This window comes from Anas acuta, chromosome 12 (genome assembly GCF_963932015.1).
Source record: "Anas acuta chromosome 12, bAnaAcu1.1, whole genome shotgun sequence".
Lineage (NCBI taxonomy): Eukaryota > Metazoa > Chordata > Aves > Anseriformes > Anatidae > Anas > Anas acuta.
In genome coordinates, this window is record NC_088990.1 from 11,824,774 (window position 1) to 11,845,048 (window position 20,275).

The following is a 20,275-nucleotide window of genomic DNA, read 5'->3' on the forward strand; positions in this document are numbered from 1 at the left end:
TTTCTTTTCCCTTCAAATTTCCTCATATTATCCTGTCATTTCCCCCACGCTTCTTTTCTTCACACATCTCCGGAATTTCTCCGACATTTTCCCTTTAAATTCTTCTCCTATTTCCCTCACACTTGTTTTCTTTGCATTTCCCTTATATTTCCCTGTCATTTCATTTCCCTCACACGTCTTTCCTTCACGCTTCCCTCTTATTACCCTGTCATTTCCCTCACATTTTCTCTTTTTCTGTCATATTTCCCTCACGCTTCTTTCCTTCACATTTCTCTGGGATTTCTCTCATATTTTCCCTTTACATTTTTCTCATATTTCCCTCACACTTTTTTCCTTCACATTTCCCTCACATGTCTTTCCTTCACCTTTCTCTGGAATTTCCCTCCACATTTGTCTCATATTTCCCTCAAACTTCTTTCCTTCACATTTCTCTGGGATTTCTCTCACATTTTCCATTTTTCTCGTATTTCCCTCACACTTCGGGATTTCTCTCACATTTTCCCTTTACATTTCTCTCCTATTTCCCCTCACAAATTATTCCTTCACATTTGCCTTATATTTCCCTGTCATTTTCCTCATGTTACTTTCCGTCACATTTTCCTCACATCTCTCTGGAATTTCTCTCATGGTTTCCCTGTACATTTCTCTCACATTTCCCTCACACTTCCTTTCTTCACATTTCTCTGGGATTTCTCTCACATTTTCCCTTCACATTTCTCTCCTATTTCCCTCACACTTTTCTTCACATTTCTTGGGGATTTCTCTCCCATTTCCCCTTCACATTTCTGTCCTATTTCCCTCACGCTTCTTTCCTTCACATTTCTCTGGGATTTCTCTCACATTCATGGTTTAACCTTTTGGGCAGACCTGTGCGGTGCCAGGAGCTGGACTTGATGATCCTTATGGGTCCCTTCCAACTCGGGATATTCTGTGCTTCTATGATTTTCCCTTCACATTTCTCACATTTCCCTCATGTCTCTTTCCTTCACATTTCCCTGGGACTTCCCTCACACTTTCCCTTCACATTTCTCTCCTATTTCCCTCATGCTTCTTTTCTTCACATTTCTCCGGGACTTCTCTCCCATTTCGACCTTTACATTTCTGCCCTATTTCCCTTATGCTTCTTTCCTTCACATTTCTCTGGGATTTCCCTCACATTTTCCCTTTACATTTACCTCCTATTTCCCTCATGTTTCTTTCCTTCGTGTTTCTCTGAGATTCCTCTCCCATTTTCCATTTCTCTCCTACTTCCCTCACACTTCTTTCTTCCACGTTTCCTTGGGATTTCTGTCCCATTTCTCCTTCACATTTCTCTATTTCCCTCACACTTCTTTGCTTCACATTTCTTTGGGATTTCTCTCCCATTTCCTCTTCACATTTCTCTATTTCCCTCACTTCTTTCCTTCACATTTCTCTGGGATTTCCCTCACATTTTCCCTTTACATTTCTCTCCTATTTCCCTCATGTTTCTTTCCTTCACATTTCCCTGAGATTCCTCTCCCATTTTCCATTTCTCTCCTACTTCCCTCACACTTCTTTCCTTCACATTTCCCTGGGATCTCTCTCTCATTTCCCCTTCACATTTCCCTCCTATTTCCCTCACACTTCTTTCCTCCACATTTCCCTGGGATTCCTCTCCCATTTCCCTGCTTTAGTGAAGGACTTTTAGTGTTAGGTCAGAGCTTGGACTCGATGATCCTGAGGTCTCTTCCAATCTAGACAACTCTGTGATTCTGTACTTCAACTTCTCTCCTTCACTCCCCCCCAACCACCAACCCCAGCAATGAGCCCCCCCCCTTCCCAAACCCCCGCGGCCACTCTCAGCATGGCGGCGTCGCCGCACTCAAGATGGCGGCGGCGCGCGGGGCGGGAAGGAAGCGGAGGGGGGGGGGGAGCGGCGCGCACTCAAGATGGCTCCCGGCGGGGCGAAGGGAGATGGCGGCGGCCGCGCAGGCGCGGCGCCTGAGGCGCGGCGCCGTGACGTACCGCGCCGTGCCGTGCCGTGCCGTGCCGTGCCGTGCGGCGCCGCGCCGTGCCGTGCCGTGCCGTGCGTGCGCGGCGCGCGGTGACGGAGCGGGGCGGCCGCGTCCCTTTGTTGGCGCTGAGGCGGCCGAGGCAGCGGGCGGGGTGAGCCGCCGCTTGGCCGCCTCGCCATGGACTCGGACGAGGGCTACAACTACGAGTTCGACGAGGACGAGGAGTGCAGCGAGGACAGCGGCGCGGAGGAGGACGAGGAGGACGACGAGGAGGACGAGCCCGACGATAACCTGGACCTGGGCGAGGTGGAGCTGGTGGAGCCCGGCCTGCGCGGCGGCGGCGAGCGCGACGGGCTGCTGGGCGGCGAGACCGGAGGGCTGGGGCCCGGAGGCGGCGGAGGAGGAGGCCTGGGCGGCGGGCCGGGCCCCGGCGGCGGCGGAGGCCCGGAGCAGGAGGAGGATTACCGCTACGAGGTGCTGACGGCCGAGCAGATCCTGCAGCACATGGTGGAGTGCATCCGCGAGGTCAACGAAGTCATCCAGGTGCGCCGCCGCCTCGGCGAGGGCCCCCCTAACCCCCCCCGGTTTCTGGGGGGCTCCCCCGGTTTTTGGGGATGGGTCCTCGGCCTCCCCTTCTCGGCCTCCCCCCCCATCCCGACCCCCCCGCCGCCCCCCTTTGTGCCTTTCCCATTTTGGATTTCTTTCCTTTTGTTGCTAATATCGCCGTTTTGCCTCTTTTCCACTCCCCCCCCCCCCCCAACCCCCCCCCCCAGCCGCCCAGTTACCGGAGGCAGGGCAGCGGTTGGGCGCTCTGGAACGGGCTGGCTGTGCCCCCCCCCCTCCCCCTTCCCTTTAATTGTAGCGTTTTAAAAACGAAGCAGGGCTCCAAAGCACACCCACTGCCTTCCGACCAGCGTATCTAATCTCCCGGCTCTTGTGCTGCTGGAAGAAATTCAAGCCGCCGAGGCTATCCAGCATCCCTTCCTAAATATTTACAGCTGGGTTTTCCTCCGGCTTGCCCTAAGTTTCTGGTGCCGTCCGTTTTTCCTGCAGGTGACCGGAGTGCGTGGGTTTTCTTTTGTTTCGGTTTGCTTGGTGGTATTCAGAGTTACAGCCAGCAAACAGCAAATGCTTCTCCTTACCCAGCAGCGTGAACAGCAGTGTGAAGGTATTGCATTTCCTAAGTGGTGTGAGGAGGCTGAATGTATTGATACTACACAACAAAGGACACCATTCCCCCAAATCAGTCGCTTCCTAGTTGTGTGTACTTCCAGCGTTAAATACCAGATGTCTTAGTGAATGTTTTTGCCCAGCTGGCCTCTGCTGTACAGGGACTCCACGAGCAGCTTTAAAATGTGGCTGCACGCGCTGTAAATCCACCGTAGTTTATGGGGAGCTTGATGCAAACAACTGCCCGAATGTTCACCTAGGAAATGAGTAAATGGCAGCTCTTCAGTCAAATTAAAGTTTATAACTTTAATAACAGTACCGTGCATGTAAGGCTTATAAAGGAGTCTGGCTCGATTAGCTGATTATGAGAGCTAAAGAAGATCTCCTGGTTACGTATGGATATTTCCTTGCTCCCAGTTATTGATCCTAATGGAGGGAAATGAAGATGTGCAAATGGGGAAGTAAACATGCAAACACTCGGTGAAGTTTTTAACTCTTTGAAGTAGTGATTAAAATGGTGGGGGTGTGTTTAATGACTAAGGCTGTGAGAATCACCACCCGTACTGGTGGTATTGGACAGACTCAACCATTTGTCCCAGCTTTGAGTAAGCAAAGTGGTGGAAATGTTTCTGTTGATGAGGAATAGTGAGCATCCCGCTCCTGTGTGTCCCTGGCTTGAGGAATTCACCGGCATGTTTTTAAGGAGCTGATTTAAATGAGGTCCTCTTTTCTGGTCCATGGCTTTTCTTCCTTTTTACATTGCCCTTGAGCTGTATAACTTGAGCACTTGGCCTCAGCATAGCAGAACAACTAGCCAGAAGTTGCGGGAGGTGGAGACCCTTCCCCTGTTCTTGCACCCAGGGGGGTGGTGGGAGGCCTGGCCCTTCCCTGAGCTGGCTCCGTGGGGCTCTGCAGAGCACAGCCAGCCTGCAGGAGCTCTGTGGCTGCTGCTTTAGGTCTTGGTGTTAGGTTTGTGGTGGTTATTCCTGGTTTAGCAGGCTGCAGAATGTCAGTTGGTTTGGAGTATGAGTCAGCCGAGGACCTAACATCAGCTCAAGTGCTAGCAGACATCAGAAGAGGGTAGGAAAACATTAAGTTACTCCAAATTGCTTTGAAATGGCACCTTACTGGATTTCTAGCCTGTTCGGAGGTAAGTGAACTCAATTCAGTCAGTGCCTCAGCATTTGCTCATCCTCACTTCTCTTGCTTGCGCTGAAAGCTTCCAGGGCTCCGTTCTGTATATTTCTTGCTTTTGGCATCCAACCAGGATTGCTGCTGCTGCTTTTCTGGTTCAGTAAACCTTTTCTGGACTCACGTTGGCTCAGGATCCTGCTGCGGATCCTTGGTTGCAGTCCTGTGATTCACTTGTTCCAGTCTAGAACTGGATGGCTTTGGTCCCTGTGCATCTAAATTCAGTTTGATATCAAATGATAACGGTTGCAGTTGCCTGTTGCAGTCCTCAGGAGCTTATTTGTTACCACACAGAGGGACCTGATGTCCAAAAGCTTCAGCTGTAGGGCCTGTGCCCTCTCATCAGAGGAGGTACCAATTTCTGGTCAGAAGTAAGTCGTGGGTTTTATTTTTCAGTTGATTGTTTTGCAGGTGCAATGAGAAGAAAGGGTATCGGTGAGCAATGAAGCATCTGCAAGAGGGTACCTGAGCTGCAGATACAGCTTCCATGTGCAGGGACTTGGGCCTTTGTCCCTGACGAAACACAGGCCCTGAAGAACAGTTATTAGCTGACACGACCACCAGTGGAAGGAGTTGAATTAAATCTATTTTCCCATCCATTTAATCACTTCCCAACTGCGAGCTGTATAAGAACAGCCCAAAGTTCTCAGGACAGGGATTTGACCTGACAAAGGCTTTGCTGAAGTAGTGGCTAATTTGTGAGAAACTTCCTGGCTACGAGGCGTGTGATTTGTGCTGGCAGCAGGTAACGTGCACGCGAAGATGGCTGCTGAGTGCTGAGCTGTTACCTTTTTCTATCACTTGGCCATCTAAGACCGCTAAACTTGCAGTGAACTCAGGAGGTTTCAGAGTGAGTCAGATACTCAGCATGTTTTGCATTCACTCTCTCTTGTCTGAACGTAAGGGGGATTTCAGGTGCCTGATGATGATTTTTGCACAATATTTAGCATTTATGTGATAATTTGATTTGACTCCCTGTGCCACATGGCAAGAATTCCCCTTCTCCTCCAAATGCAAAAATAGGGGCATGAATAAACGTCTAACCTCGCGCTGTTGATTGGCTGAGACGTTCAAACCCCACCTCAGATCCGAATATCGCTTCCATTATATTGCTATAATTACACGGAGAAGAGAATCATTCCACAAGTTATTTTGGTTTTAGTTGTCAGCGTAAACGGGCGGACTTCTGGGGTGTTTTTTTTTCCAGCTGCTGGCAGAATAACTGACTGAACAACTGCAAAAAACTAGACATGAAGGCTCTGGTAAACAAAAGGTTGTCTCCTTTGAAAGGCATTTTCCCACAGTTGGATGTCATCTCTGTATTCGTCTTCTCTGTACTGTGGGATGAGGGACTGTCCAAATAAGTTTCTACCATCATTACTTTTTTTTTTTTTTTAATATCAGACTGCTATTTCTGTCCTTGCTGTAGATTTTCTGAAAATAAACTTGGAAATGTTTAGAATAGCATGTTTATTTCTACTCTGAATAGAGCACGTGATGGTCGGTGTCTCTCTAGTCTTGCTTGGCTCAGTGTTTCTGCCTTGTTGCAGCTTGGTGCAACTTTGCTATTTCTAAGTTGGGTTCATTTTCCGCTCTCGGTCAGCTTTTTCTGGAGTGTTTGACATCACTGTGATGTCACCTGACAACATTTGTTCTTTTTGGACTTCAGCAGGGTTAAGTATTGGGAAACTCTCAGAGTGAAGCTCGGAGATGGTTAGTGACATTTAAAAACAAAGCACAGAAAAGGGAGCTGAGCCCTTGCTTTTGTTTTTTTCCACCCAGAGCAGCACCCTGGATGCAGCCAGGTGTCACATCTTGTGAGCTCATGAAACCCCCCTGGCTTAGGGAAGAGACAGAAGCACCGCATCTCACGCAACTTAGTCTAGCTCAGAAATACCTCTCATTTACTGCAGGCTGTGAAATGAGGTTCTGCGGGGTAGAACAGGTAACGTGCAACATCAGAACAGTTATACTGAATACTGGTCCTCGTTTAGAGGACCAGGCTGGATAACTTGTTGAGCAGTGAGTATCCTTACCGGCTGCAGCTTTGATGTTGCGATAAGCCAAAACCCCAGGCTGCTCTGAAGCTACAAGGGGTGGCTTTTTTTGTGACCGGGGCAGTGCAGATCCCCCAGAACACTGCTCTGCAGTTAATCAGGCTCTCTTACAGCAACTGTCAGTCCGGTGTGGCTTGGGAAGAGCGGTGTTATTCCACAGTGGCTTCTCTTGCTCAGACAGAATGTGCTGATTTCCAGTCGTAACTTAGGAAATCTCCCAAGTAGTGGTGTAATTCAGTGGTCTTGGCAATGCGTTCAAAATACTTTGTCCAAAATAGGAATGACTTTCCAGCGAGCAACAGGCACCGCTGCTGTCATCCAGGGCTGTGCTTAGAACTGGATTTCATGTTCGAGATGACATCTTGAAAACCCCGAGTGCTTGAAGCTGCTTGACAAGCATTAGGTAGGAGTCTGTGGGAGGAAGCACTTGAGGCTGATGCTGCTTGCTTTTGGGTCTGCTTGCGGTGCCTGTACGAGGTGAGTTTGCAAGGCTCTGACTTCTCTTACTGTGTGGTTAGCTATTTGATAATAAAATTCAGTTGGGGCCCTGCATGTTATGATGCTGGAAGGAAATGCTTTGTTAAACTGCACGGTTCTGTCACACGGCGTTTATAAGGTGTTTCATTATCGGAGGAATGCGCTTAATGTTTCCAAGGAACGGAACAAACTTCGTTGTGACAAAGTGCTCCTGAAATCTGCTACAAGCCATCACTGTGAGGCTTTTGGAAATGACATCCTATCTGTTCCCTGGCTGCTAAGACATGTAATTCTGAATATAATAAAGCTAACAAAAAATACTATTATAAACTTCAGAGTTACCAGGTTCGTTCTATCTTTTAAGTCTCCACATTAAGCTAAAGCTCATGCTTAACTGTCCCACTTGCTTTGTGCTTTAGATTTGTTTCTTTTAGGCCAAATATAAATCTTATGGCTGTCCATGAGTAAAAACTGATGCTGGGCTCTGTTGCCCCAACGTCACTTTGCAGGAATCCCAACAAAGCCGCCGTCTCTCAGGGGGCCTGTGGGTGCAAATGGGGACTGCTGTGTCCTGGGGACGTTTGCAAAATGAAACTGAAAACACTTTGTTCTGGTTTTAGTTACTTTTAAACATTTGTTTATGGGGGGGGAGGAACAAAAGATATGTGCAGCCATTGGTATTCCCTGTGGGTTTAGCTCTAGTTAGCAGAACCATACGTGCCACGCAAAGCAGAAGTGGTGGTTCTGCTCTAAATCCCTAACTGTTGTGCCACGGAGAAGTCCTAATAGAGACTGCAGCACTCACCTTCCTTGGTGTGAAACAGTAGCTGTGTTAGACGTGTGTTGTTAGTCATACACGAGCTGTGGTTTCCTTTCTATCTGCTTATCCTGAGCTCTCACTCCTTAGTTTCTGACTTGCAGGAATTTAAACTTCATAATAGGAAATCAAGCCGGCCTTCTGATGCTTCCAGGGTTCCTGTGGTGTGGCATGGAAGTGTAGGGCAGTGCTGTGCCTATTCAGAAATACTTTGCATACTTGCTTAGTGCTGTTTGGCAAGCAGTATTGGATTTAAGAGCACGGTGCACAGAACTGCAGTTTGACAGGGTGTGCTTCTTGTGATGAAAACTGAGACCTGGAAGACTTCAACTTTTGTTTGAAGTGAGGCTGTAAGCTCATAAATTAGAAGTAGCTCCCTGTACAGCACCTCCCTGAGCCCCTCTGCCACCTGTTGAATTTTTTCTCTTTGAAAACAAGCTCTCTTCCCCCTTACTCCATGCGTGAGGCAGAGTAAACAAGGAATTTTGGGTTTGCTGTGATGGCTCTCGCTGAACTCTGAACTGTGCTCTTCTTATAATGAAAGCCCCGTCCGTGTCATTCAGTCTGCACCTTATCTGTTCTGGGTTGTGTTTTCAGTCCTCTGGAGGGATCTAAAAATATTGGAAGTGATATTTTGTCTTGCTTGTGGCTGTGTTCCCTGTGTTGTTTGGCATCCATGAAGGTTGGGAGACTTTTTTTCTGTCTATAGGTGTGTAACGCTGCTGAACATCACGAAGTTGCTCTGGCTTCTGCAATTGCAGGAAAATTGCAGTCTCGTTTATTGTAAAATGCACACGGCAGGTTCGTAGCTACTTGGTGATGCCAAATGGTGCATCTGAGTGCAGCCCGGAATACAGATGCCTGCGTGTTTGATAGAGGAGCTCATGTAGGGTACTGCAGGAGGCTCGGGCGTGAAGTGACCAACTCTGAGCTGGAGCAAAAACTGTGGGTTGTAATCTGATGATGGAAAATCTGCTGATACTTCAATCTGCACCATCCCAGGTATTTTTTGGTTGGGGAAGTTGAACATCTTTGCCTGGCTCATATTTGATTCCTCGGCTTGCTTTTTAGCTTTTGATCTCGAGCTGTGATGGAAATACTGGCTTAAATGAATGCATTGAGAACTGCTATTGAAGGCTTCCTAAGAAGCCGAGTTTCATCTGTAACTTAGTTCAGCAGTGTTTGTGCTTCACAAATCAGAGCCTTTTAGAATTTGAAATGTCCTTATGACTACAGACACTCTTTCAAAAGAGGTCCCTTGTTTACATGGCATAGTAACGCTGAGTAATTGGTTTTGGTATTCAGGGTAGTAAGAGTGCTGTGCGAGTACAGTGGTTCACACAGCTAGCTGCACCGAGCCTTTCCTCTGTTTGCAGAGGCAGAGATCTGCAAATGCCCGGAATAATTTCAAATTCCAAGTCTTAGGCAGGTATTTTTAACAGCATGTAAGTTGTTTGGGACAAGGAGGAAGCTAGTAAGCCATTTAGAGACTTTTTTTTTTTTCAGGAGAAAAAAATGCTTCTTGTAGCTTAGGCACCTGCCTCTGAGCACACTGGCTTGCCTCGTGCAAGTGTGGTGGCATCGGGGTCCCTTTTGGCAGCACACCTGGTCTCGCCAGGTCTTTTAGGCAGTGCTGGAGAGCTGGTGGGAACAAAGGAGAGCCCTGTGAGCGGGTGGCTTGTGGCCACGAGCTAGGAGAACTGGGGTGGTAGCCTGCGTGCCTACCCAAAGCTCTGCTTTGTGGCCTTTTTTTGAACCGCCGATGGTGCCCTCGTGCTCATGCTAGCATGTTCAGTTCCTTCCTTTCAGCCTTTTTAAAAACATTCTGGGGTTTCTACCTTCCTCATTTATAACTTTTACATACTAGAGCATGATGTGGCGCTTCCGATTTCCAGAGATGGGGAAACACTGAGAGAGGTGGTGCGAGGAGCCTGTCTTGGCTGTCTTGCTTCAAAACCAGGTGTGCAGTGAAAGTGATTGTGGCTGAAACAAAGGCTAAAATATAAAGGAGAAAAATTTATTTTTTTTTTGGTATGACTTGCTCAATTTTTTGAGGGTTTGAGGTTTCCTCTATGTTCTGGGACATCATGAACATGCTTTTTCTTGTGGAGAGAGGGTGCATGGCCATTTACAAAAGACCCAGCTTTGATTGCTTTGTAATTTGAAGAATTTGGGAGCTGGAGGGAGGTAGTCTCCAACACTAGGAATTCAAAGCTTGCTCGTTCGCTTATTGCCTTCATACCATTTTGAGAAAAATCCCCGGTGCTTGATAGAATAATGTTTTGCTTGTTGCTTCGCCAGGTGAAGGATGCAAACCCTGAACTCTGTTTTCCAGCAGGTGAGCAGGGTAGAGTAGGAGCCCTTGCTGAGGGATTCTGCTTGGGCACAGCTCAAGTCGTCTTGAAGTGCAGAACGCGTGCTAAAAATGCAGAACTAGGTTTGTATGGTTATACCTGAAAGTAGTCAGCTGGTGATACAACTGACTGCCTTGGGTGTTAGTGCCAAGACGCTCAGTGTGTGTATCAACACGTGGAGGCTCAGCTTCTGTGGCCTGTTCTGGGCACGTACAGAACTTCTGGCAGAGCTCAGCATGGCTGTGGTAAGTGCAAATCCCTTCTGCAGCTGATAACTTTGGATCGCGTGTGTTCTTGTGTAACAAAGCACAAAATGCAAGCAGCATTCCTTTGTCTGGCAAACAAATGTGGAGAGGGATTGGGGGGAAAATAGGAGAACTCTCATGAGCAAACGGTCTGCACTGCGCTTCCCTCTGTGGGAGGAACAACATAAGAAGTTAACTCTTAAAAATTGGCATCGAGTTCAGGCTCTGGGATCTGCAGACTAGGGAGTTGGAAGGGAATGGTCTGAAACACAAAGAGTTGAGGACCAAGAAGGGAGCGTGTGTGCCAGATCTGTGTCTTGAGGGGCCTAGGGAGAAATCTCCTGAGGCATCGCAAGTTCAGGCTCCAGAACAGGGAGTGACAGCACTTCGCTGATCAATGCATTTCAAAGCTAGAACGAACACCAACTTCTTAATAAAGCGATGGAAGAACACTCCAGCATGTAGTCAGCATTTCATTTCTCTTCTGGGAGCTCTGACAAGTTCTGGTAAGCCCAGGCAATGAGTCCCTGCCTTACAATGAAAAATGCAGGTTCCTGTTCTGCATTCCTCAATAAACGAACCCAATAGGTGCTATTAATGTGAAATTTGTTTTCGTGTGAAGTGGAAGTCTTCAGGGTAAAATCCCACCTGGTGTGTGCATACAGAAGATTAAGTAACAATTTCTAATTACTATGAAGATCTGATGAACAAACATGTCTGACATCCTTGTTTGGGTAATTAGTAATACTTCTGTGATGACTTGAAAGGCTCTCTGAGCAACTTGGGTTTATTCTTCAATTTCATACATATTTTATGTATGCATTAGCATGTGCTCTAACAACCCTTCTCATACTCAGCTTTATCTTACTTGATAAAGTGATGCGTTTGAAGCTTCCTTATTTGTATTGCTAAGAGGTGAAATGAACACCTGAAGGTATTTTTGTGTTGGGCAGATAGCTGATAGTGAAGGCGAGTTTAGTTAGCTATGACAGTTAAGATTAAGTATAACTTGATAAGGTCTTAAACTATTGCATTTAAGCAATGAGATAATTTACTTCCAGATGGGAAATCTGTGCTGTGTATTGCAAATGGGTTTGAAAACTGTACAGGAACTGGTATAATTTTTGAGAAATTAGTAAAAAATAAATGCTTCTTGGCCTGCCGCCTTCATTTCTGAATCTCATCTGCCTTCTCATGTTAATAATCCTCTGTGGGGGTCACTGCTTGGGATCGAGCCTTCTATCTCTGGTGTTGACTTTTTTGGCTGGGATGCTGTGTGCTCTGTGCATGCATGATAAGGACAGTTTTGAGACACACCAAGTGCTGTTTTTTAACAGCAGCATGGCTTGGAGGAGTTCTCGTGGGTGCTTTGTAGGTAGCTTATGGGAGCGTGCAGGGCTCGGTGCTGTTGCTGCCAGGTTTTGCTGTGTTCCTTAGGGACCCTTCAGCGGGCTTGCAGTCATGGTACTAACAGAGGATGCTTCTAGGAAGAGATTGTGGTGTAGGGACCCATGTTGCTTTTTGGGGTGGCTGAGAAGGGAACTAACTGGAGGGGGGGCACTTGGAGATGTGCAGCAGTTGGAGCAGGTGTGACTGTGCCTTATTCAGTGGCATAAATGAGCATCAACAGAGGAATCACCAAACTCTTCATGCCTCCAGAACATCCTTTCTTCACTGGTGGCTTCTGTGCAGGAAAGTTTTGAGGTGTAAACAGGCAAAATCACCTCTCCAGTGGAAGTTTTGGCTCGTAAAATGGGATGTTGCTGGGGCTCCGTTTTGCTGGCTATAAAACTGAGTACAACTAAATGAGCAGAGTGTGGTAAGTAAACTGCAAAGTCATCAGTAAGAAGTGGTCTGAGCTAGAAGAGGCTTGTTGGGGAAAGGCTGCTGGCAGGTTTTCCTGGTGCAGATGCAACTTCTGCCAGAAAATAGCTCTTCTGCAGGTAGAGCTGCTTTTCTGTGGGGGGAAGTGATAGATGCCGTAACCACATCTGCTCCGGGGCTTTTGCCAAGGTGAGAACGTTGCCAAAGATTACGTCCCCGAGATGCACCGGCGATGACTTCCTGGGCCTGTCAGGTTGAAAAGCACGAAGGTCCCCAACTTGGATTTTGTGTTTTTGTGCAACTTGAGGGTTGTAGGCTCTGCTGGGGGAGACTTGCTCCTCAAGGTGACATCGTGTGTGCGAAACCACGTCTGGCCAGCAGCTACTTCAGAGGGTTATGTTCTTCCTGTTTCGTGTCCCAGCTGGGTGACTGTCCATCTTTCTACTGGCTGCTGCGGAGGTAACACACGGTGAGGGCTGGAAATGAGAAGGTGGCAGCAGCAGCAACATGAAGAAATGAAGTCAGCCCAAGGAGTGTTTCTGCTTGAGAATTACGGTGCGTGTTGCTGTCCTGGTGAGCGGCGAAGGCTTCTCTCTGCCCACTGACTAAAAGTGTGCCCTGCCTTGAACAGGGGATGCCATCGGAAGCAATAAGGGCTGGAGGGGAGAGATATGGAGCTTTTGGATGCTCACCAAACCCGGACCTGGGGAAGGAAGATATGATGGAAGGACGTTAAGGATTTCTCCCTAAAAATTTGCTTGTAAAGTGTCGCTGGCTAAACATTCTTCTGCTGAGTCCGTGTGTGTCATCAGTCACATCGTCTGACAGGCTGAGCGGCTGCGTACCACCTGTGACCCTGTCTCAAAACTTACTTGAGATAACCTGGCCGCTGCAGTGAGAGGTGGTTTTGTGTTGGGGTGGGATTCGTTTAGCTTTCGTAGTAGATTTTTAAGTGATTGATTTTTGAGTGCTACTCGAATGCTGCTCATTGAAGTTATTTTGCCCTACCGTTTTCTACTTATTGTGTACCTTCTCTGTTGGAAAATGTTAATTGCAATGTTCTGAAGAGGAAGCCTGGATTCAGGGCACGGGCTGCACAGGTGTGGTACTTCAAGATGTTGGAGCAGAGAGCATTTCCCCTGCAAGCACCTCTGAACCCAGGAGCTCTGCCTTTTGCTAAGGGGGTTAGCCTGTCCTTTTGTTCAAACTTCTTCTCGGAAGAGCAAAGCGCCGTGTAACCAAGCACTGCAACAGCTGCTGGGACAGAAGAGCCATGTTTGTGCCAGCAGCATCCTTTGGGGTGAAGGTGTGCTCAGGATATCTGTGGAAATGATTGATTTTAGAGGAGTCAACATGAAGGCAGTGGGCTCAAGGCAGGCACAATTTGGTTGGATTCTCTTTCTCCTGTGATAAAGCTCTCATCTCTCTGTGTGAGCTTGCCGTGATGGTATAGATATTCCCCATTGTCTTCCACCTGCTTTTATCAGGAACCAGATTCCCTGACGGTTTGAGACGTATTTGAGTTGACTATTCCTTGGTTCTGATCCTCTGCTTGCATGCTGTCTGAAGGCAGCTCACTCGTTCTTTCATAATCATCATCTGGAAGAACTGTTGAGACCAGGAAAGGGCAGTTGGAGATACCAGAGACCTTTCCAGAGAACTTGCAGCGCTTAATCCAGAAAATCAATTAGTTGTTATTGTTTTCTTGGCACATGTTTGAGCCCAGAGGCAGATCTGCTATAGAAATTGTCTACGGGAAAGCAAGCACAAGTTGTCAGGAATTTGCCCTTCCTGGCGTGCGTCGCTGCCATGGGTGTCAGGAAAATGTTCTCATCTGCTCTGCCTGACTTCTGCTACACACTTGAAGTATGTCACGGTATTGTTACTTCTTCACTGTTTTTTTTTTTTTTCTCCCAGAAAAACCCAGTCTTTTGACATCACAGAAATACTGCAGGATACTCTTCCAGGAAGGACTTTGGTGCAGGTACCTTGTGGGATAGGCGTTTTTCAGTCAGTTCTGTTCTAGCATACAGATTTTTTAATGCAGAGTAGCAGATCTTTGGGAATGAAGTGATGGGTTGGTTTCTTTGAGAAGAACACGTGGAATGTTTTTGTTTTGTAAAACTGACAATAAAAAAAAAAAGGATTTCATAACCATTGTGCATGGTCGTATGGTGCTGGACTGATTTCCTCCTGGGGTGAAGTCCAGTTTCTGCCTTCTTCACAGGTCTGCTGGCAGCATCCTTCTGAGGCAGCAGAACTGCCTGTTGAGTGCTGCAGTGGTTTAACCAGGTGCTTAAGCAGCAAAAATGAAGTTGTGTTACCCAAGGGCATGCAAAACCCACGGAGAAGGCCCAGCTATTGCTGAGCAGGGTCGAGGCAGCATGCTCCTTATGGTCCATGAGCTGCTGGGCCTTGTGGAGCTGGCAGAGCAGCGCCTTTGCTACTTGATGGGGAGGAACAGCGCCAGGTTCCTGCCGAGAGGTACTGAGCCCATGAACGGGTAAAGTCCTGTGGGTGAGTCTGGCTCTGGACCAGAATCTGGCAATGCACAGTGCTGACTGTGGGGAAAGAGCAAAATTAATGTTCTGATACGCGTCTGAGGGAGGAAAAAGAAGCAGGGACAGCTTTTTTTTGTGATAGCTCACACTTCTGTAAAATGATTTAAAGGAAAAAGCATTTGTACAGCAGTGTTCCTTTTCAGCTGTATTCCTTTACCATCTTCTCCCTGCACGCAGGCCAGGCTCTGGGGGTGCCACGGGCAGATCTGGGCTTTCCCAGCAGCAATTTGTTCCGAAGTTGAGGTGAGCACCCAGAGAAGACAGCATTTCCCCCCAAGCCCCAACGTGCTGCTTTGGGTTGCTCCAGTAATGTGCATCAAATCATACCTTGATGAGCTTTCAAGCCTTCAGGACCAGACGATCTGGCAGGAGAACCCAACTTGGACATGTCTGGCATGTGGCTCTGGGCAGTGATCTCCCAAACAGAAAATCGTGTTGGGAACAAGACCCTCCTGTCCAAGTTGTGCCAACTCGGCTGTCTGGCCTCACCGTGATCTTGGTCCCAGAAGTGGTCTGGGTTAAAATAAACCAGGAAACCCCTTCCCCGGGTCAGTGCCTTCGTCTGCTTCACTTGTAGCTGTGCAGGCAGTCGTGCTCCCACCACGGAGAGGTCAGCGGTTGCACGAGTTTGTGTTGCTGCCAAAATAAATACTTTCAGAGCCACTTCTGGTAGCAGTGGGATGCAGCTGCTTCAGAGCAGGTTCTGACGAGCCCGTTTTACTGCTCTGCCCGGTCACTGTCCTGTTTGTTCTTCCAGTCAAAGGTACTGTCGGTGCACGGGCACTGGAAAGGGTTCAGGACGGCTTTTTCCATTCTCAGAGCGTAAGTTTCTTCTAAAAACGCTGCTCTTTGCAGCCCTGTTGCAGAGCTGAGGGCTTGTGGTACCCATTGCCCCCTCGCTGAATTCTACCGCTGTCATTTGGGGTCATTCCTTTCCGTGGCAAAATCAGCTTTTGTGTTCCTCTTGAATCAATATTGTTCGCTTTCCTTCAAGCTCCATGCTAGTGAATTGTCTTATTGGTTTGAGACAAGAATTGAACCCATAACCTTGCATCTTTTCTGTGGGACTAAAAGTATCGATTGCTGCTGCTTTCTGCTACTGAGGTGCTTGTGGTCTCGAGAAAACCAACACTTTTCCTCCGTATTTGGCACAATTGGATCCATTCACAGTACATTTACATGAACGGTGCAGCAACTGGTGGGTCAAAATGAAGTGGAGTGGGGTTGAGAAGCTTTGTAGTGCAGGTTCAGAGGGGACAAAAGGGGAAAAATTGGAGCCTGGAGGTCTGGAAGAGCAGTTCTGTGTAACAGCAGGAGGGAATGGGGCCGAAATACACGTTGTGGATAGTGCTTGTGGTAGTGATACACGGTGGATGAGCAGGGAAAGTGACGGCACCTTGTTGATGATTTGGGAACCAGAGGGCTCTGAGTGCTTTTTCCAAATACCCATCTGTTTGTTTCAGTGACTTCTCACCCTAACAGCAGCAGTGCTGTGAGGCACGAGATGTTGGCTAAAGCTTTGGCCTGAGGGGGAAGTGGTGGTTACCGAAGACCTGACCTCTGCCCGGATGAACGTGTGGGTCCTTTGCATTCAGGAATGCCAGAACTATTTTTGGGTCACGTATTGGGCGCCTAAAATCACCCCTTCTACAGCTCAGCTGCTGCGCCGTGTGCTGTTTTCTTCCGCGGCAATGGGAGACTTTAGGGAGCCACCAAAATAGTAAACTGAACGAATTATATGGAAATGATGCCATCACCTTCTCCTACTCTTTTAAGGCAAGTCTTTGCAAATTGGTGAGTGGGAGGCAATGGGTTGAACAAACCCATTCGGAAACACACTCGGCACCCGTGTGCTCCCACTCCGCTTCTCTCTCACTATGTCAGCTACAGCCCTCGGCGGCAGCTCCAGAAACCGTAGACGTGGCTCGTTGCTTGCACGGATCTGCTGAGCTTTGCTCCCACGTTGGGATTTCTGGGGATGGGAGACCCCAGGAGGAGCAAAACACTGGGTGTGATGCTGCCTTTGGGAAGGGTCCCCTTTACACCCAGAAGCTGGAGTGAAAGGCAGTAGAAGCCAAAGTGTTCTTCATACAAAATGTGTGCAGTAGGGGCTGACATCTTCCCATATCCCATTATCAGACCTGGTAGAGAAGCAAATGCAGGTGAAGCACTTAAAAACAGCCTCCCTGCTCATATCCCATGTGGTTTTAAATCTGCGTCGAGTTGGTGGTGGAGCTTCTGCAGCCATCAGATAGCCAGAACTGCCCAGAACACCGAAGCATGGCAAACCCATCTGCTCTGCTTTTATTTGGAAGTATTGCAGTGTGAATGCAGTTCTTGCATTTCCAAATCTGCTAATTCATCCCGGAGTTGTTGCTTGAGGATTTCTTTTTGGATTTAAAAGCTTTGTTAGACAATGGATCTTTGTTGTGGCTCTTAATGATTAACCTGAAAACTTTCCAAAAGGCTCGGAGAAAATGCGAAGCAGCTGACTGCTTCGGTTTTGTCTCTTGAACCAATTAAGTGGAGTAATAAAGTTTTCTCCAAAGTTGCTTTTTATTATCTCCCTCTGCTAAAAGAGTGTATGTTCATCAGCTAGAAACAATCAGTAAAGTGAAGATAAAGAGGTTACTACAAGCTGAGATCTTCGTATCAAGCTGCCATTTGGTGCCAACGTGTAATGTTACTAATTCAATAATTCTGGAAAACTTAATTTTCGAAATTAGAGATGATGTGTGAAGGGCGATTGAGATGAAGTAAGACGTGGGAAGCTAAGGAGATGATCAGGGTGCAGGCTGAAGCTGCTGTGTGTGTTAGGGGGAGCTGCAGTAGGTGCCAGCCAGAGGACAGCAGTGCTGGGCGGTGTTGCAGGGAGGTAGCCTGTCTTCTAGTTTAGCTGCCTGGAAATGCAGGAAAAAGGGAAATTTGAGTGATTCGGAGCTGGATAATTGAAAGGATCACTTCAGTGCAGTTATAGGATGCAAAGACCATGTCCTCAGTGGGTGCATAGAGATAAAGTGCCAATTTCTTTTCTTATTTCTAGCAGGCTTAGGAAGCTGAGATCTCTCTGGTCCACGTGTGTTTGTTGACCTGGCCCTACAAACAATGAGGTGGCTCAAGGCAGAAAGGCACCTCCGAGTAATCCTCCCCCTGGCCTCGGGATGGCAGAGATGGAGACTGGGGATGGCAGCAGTGGGCTGATAGCTGTAGCTGCTGTCCTCATCATCTCCCAGCAGCACTCACGCTGTGTCTGTAATTGAGCCAGCCACTGGGTTACGCCAGAATTTTCTAGGGCCTTCTCGGAGCTCTTGGTTGGTGGTGTTAAAAATGAGTAAGTTTGAAGGTAAGCCCTTCAGGAGATCAGGTCCTGGAGGTGCTCAGCACTGACGTCTCATCTTCCCTCGTCTGTTCCTGGGGATTTTATTAAGCTGCTAGAAAAGGGGTTGAGTTTGAGATTTCCTGTAATTGTCTCCTGCAGGAATAGATGTGAATGGATCTTCACAAAGGGCACTCAGCACACGTGTAAGACAATGCAGACCTGATGATGACAGTATTACTGTAACGTGATTCTGGCTAGGAGCTTATCTAAAACGCTTCCAACTCTGTTTATGTCTAAGGTTACCTGCACGGGGCCGGCAGACACGCAGATGAAGAGCCGTGGTGCTAGCAACAGTTGGTGACCTGGTTAGTGCAGGACTCGCTGCTGGCGTTTGCTCTGCTACTGTTGGACCGAGGAAGCAGCGGTTTGGTGCCCGGCGTGCTTTGCTGGCTGCCCCTGGCCTGGAGATGGAGTGAGCTCTTCTCCTTGAGAAAGCAGGCTCGGTACAAACCTGGTCGGGTTTGAAATGAAGGCTTGTTGGGTTGTGCTGCTCCTGCTCGGTGGTGGCATTAATGCCATCGACTGTTGCCTGCTTGTGCCCATCAGGTGTGACTCAGTTTAGGGCACGCCAGCCTACGGTCACCTGCAGGGCAGCGGGGAGAAGCGCGTGGTGCATCCAATGCTGATCCTGGCCATCAGGAGGGCTACAGCTAGGGCAAGCCAGAAATCTCCTTAATTTATCAAGAAATCCTTCAAACCTCTTCATGGGGGAGTGGCTCTCACTCCACCTGCTAACGTGAGACGTGTCACGTTGGGTAGTTTTGTTTGTTTCTGCGTCCTTCTGTGCGGTGTGTGCAGTGATGCGGCAGCAGGAAGCATTGGTGCTGTTCACTCCTGCACGTGCTCGGAGGGCAGCTGGAGTTTCCACTTGGTGCTCTTCTGTTGGCAAACGCTGTGGTTTTGGCTGATTAAATATTTACAGTGGTGGCGTGACATGCTGCCTCCTTACTGGAACACATGGTGGTTGGCTTCTTTTTTTTTTTTTTTTTTTGGAGCAAATGCTCCAAACAAACTTGATTGTTCCAAAGAGGTGTAGTTTTGAACTCTTTTTGGCAGCCCTCTGCTTTTTTGACCCACGTGTGTCACCTTCATGCACAAGTCTTTGACCTCAGCCATCTGCCCTGAAGCCAGTTGGGTTCCTTTTGCCAGGAAATTTAAAATACGGTCTTGGGGCGTTTACTTGCCCATGGAAAGTAGCTGTGGATGCTGCTGAGGCTCAAACCATTCATCGATGTGCAGGGCTTGGGTGAAGCCAGTGTTTCTGGAGCGTCTTCTCTGTGTGCCAAAGCAGATTCATAGAAAACCGACCTGGAAGCAGTATCAAATTCACATCGATGCACAGAGTCTGGGAAAGCCGCTGCTAATGGGAAATAAATGCTGCAGTTAGGATGAAAACTGTTGAAATGCCAGAGCTGCCGTGATTAAAAAACAAAACACAAGCAAAGCCATGAAATGGGAGGAAACAAAATGAAGAATTTATCAATACCAGGTCTCAGGGAGGTGAGAGAGAATTTTTCTGGAGAACACAGAGTTGTTGTTAAATGGTTTTTATCTGCAGTGAATGCTCAAATTGGAACAGCAGCTTACTCTCAGCATGTGCTGAGAAGCTGAAGTCTGAAGTATGCTTTTGTCTGTAATAACTGCAAGAATTAACCATGCAGCTCGTCTTGACAGATGAAAACATGAATGGATCAAGTGCTGCAAACTGTCATTCAGCAAATTATGCTGCTTGGAAATTCTGATTTAAGCTAATGTCCCAATAATCTTTGATTCATAATTCATTTATAGCATTTACAGGCATCCATGTTCCTCCTTCCAATTTGTTCTTTTCTTGTGGTGGCAAAAAGAATTTAACTCAGGTATTTGTGACCAAGCTTCCAGTCCCTCACATTCTGCTAAATCAGGGAGTTTTATTGCAGTTTGTGATGCTTCTTTGGTGAAGTCCAGATCTGATTTCTGAACCTTTGTAGGGTTTCCCATCCCTGCGTCTCCTGCTTGCATCAGTGTGTCCAAATACGACAACGTAGACGAGAGCAGTAAACGTAAATATCTCCGCTGAGGAGCAGTAGTCAAGTGGAATCTGTTTGAAGCAGATTGGGACTTGGCTGCTTTGTTAACCTAAAAAAAAATCCCTGCTGCAGGACTGCCTGCATTTCTCTGTGGGCAGAGCTTTATTCTGAGTGTTTTGTTAGCTAGCTAGTTGTGACAGCGAGTCTTTGAGAGT

At 47.7% G+C, this 20,275-nt stretch overlaps 1 protein-coding gene across 1 annotated transcript in view; it reads left to right on the forward strand.

Annotated features, from left to right (window-relative positions):
• The first annotated feature begins 1,997 nt into the window (after nt 1–1,997).
• Nucleotides 1,998–20,275, forward strand: part of ARIH1 (ariadne RBR E3 ubiquitin protein ligase 1) — a 55,161-nt gene continuing 36,883 nt past the window's right edge. Inside the window, exon 1 of the mRNA XM_068696475.1 lies at nt 1,998–2,519. Within this exon, the coding sequence (XP_068552576.1) occupies nt 2,154–2,519 (366 nt within the window). The 5' untranslated portion in view covers nt 1,998–2,153. The remainder of the gene's footprint in view (nt 2,520–20,275) is intronic.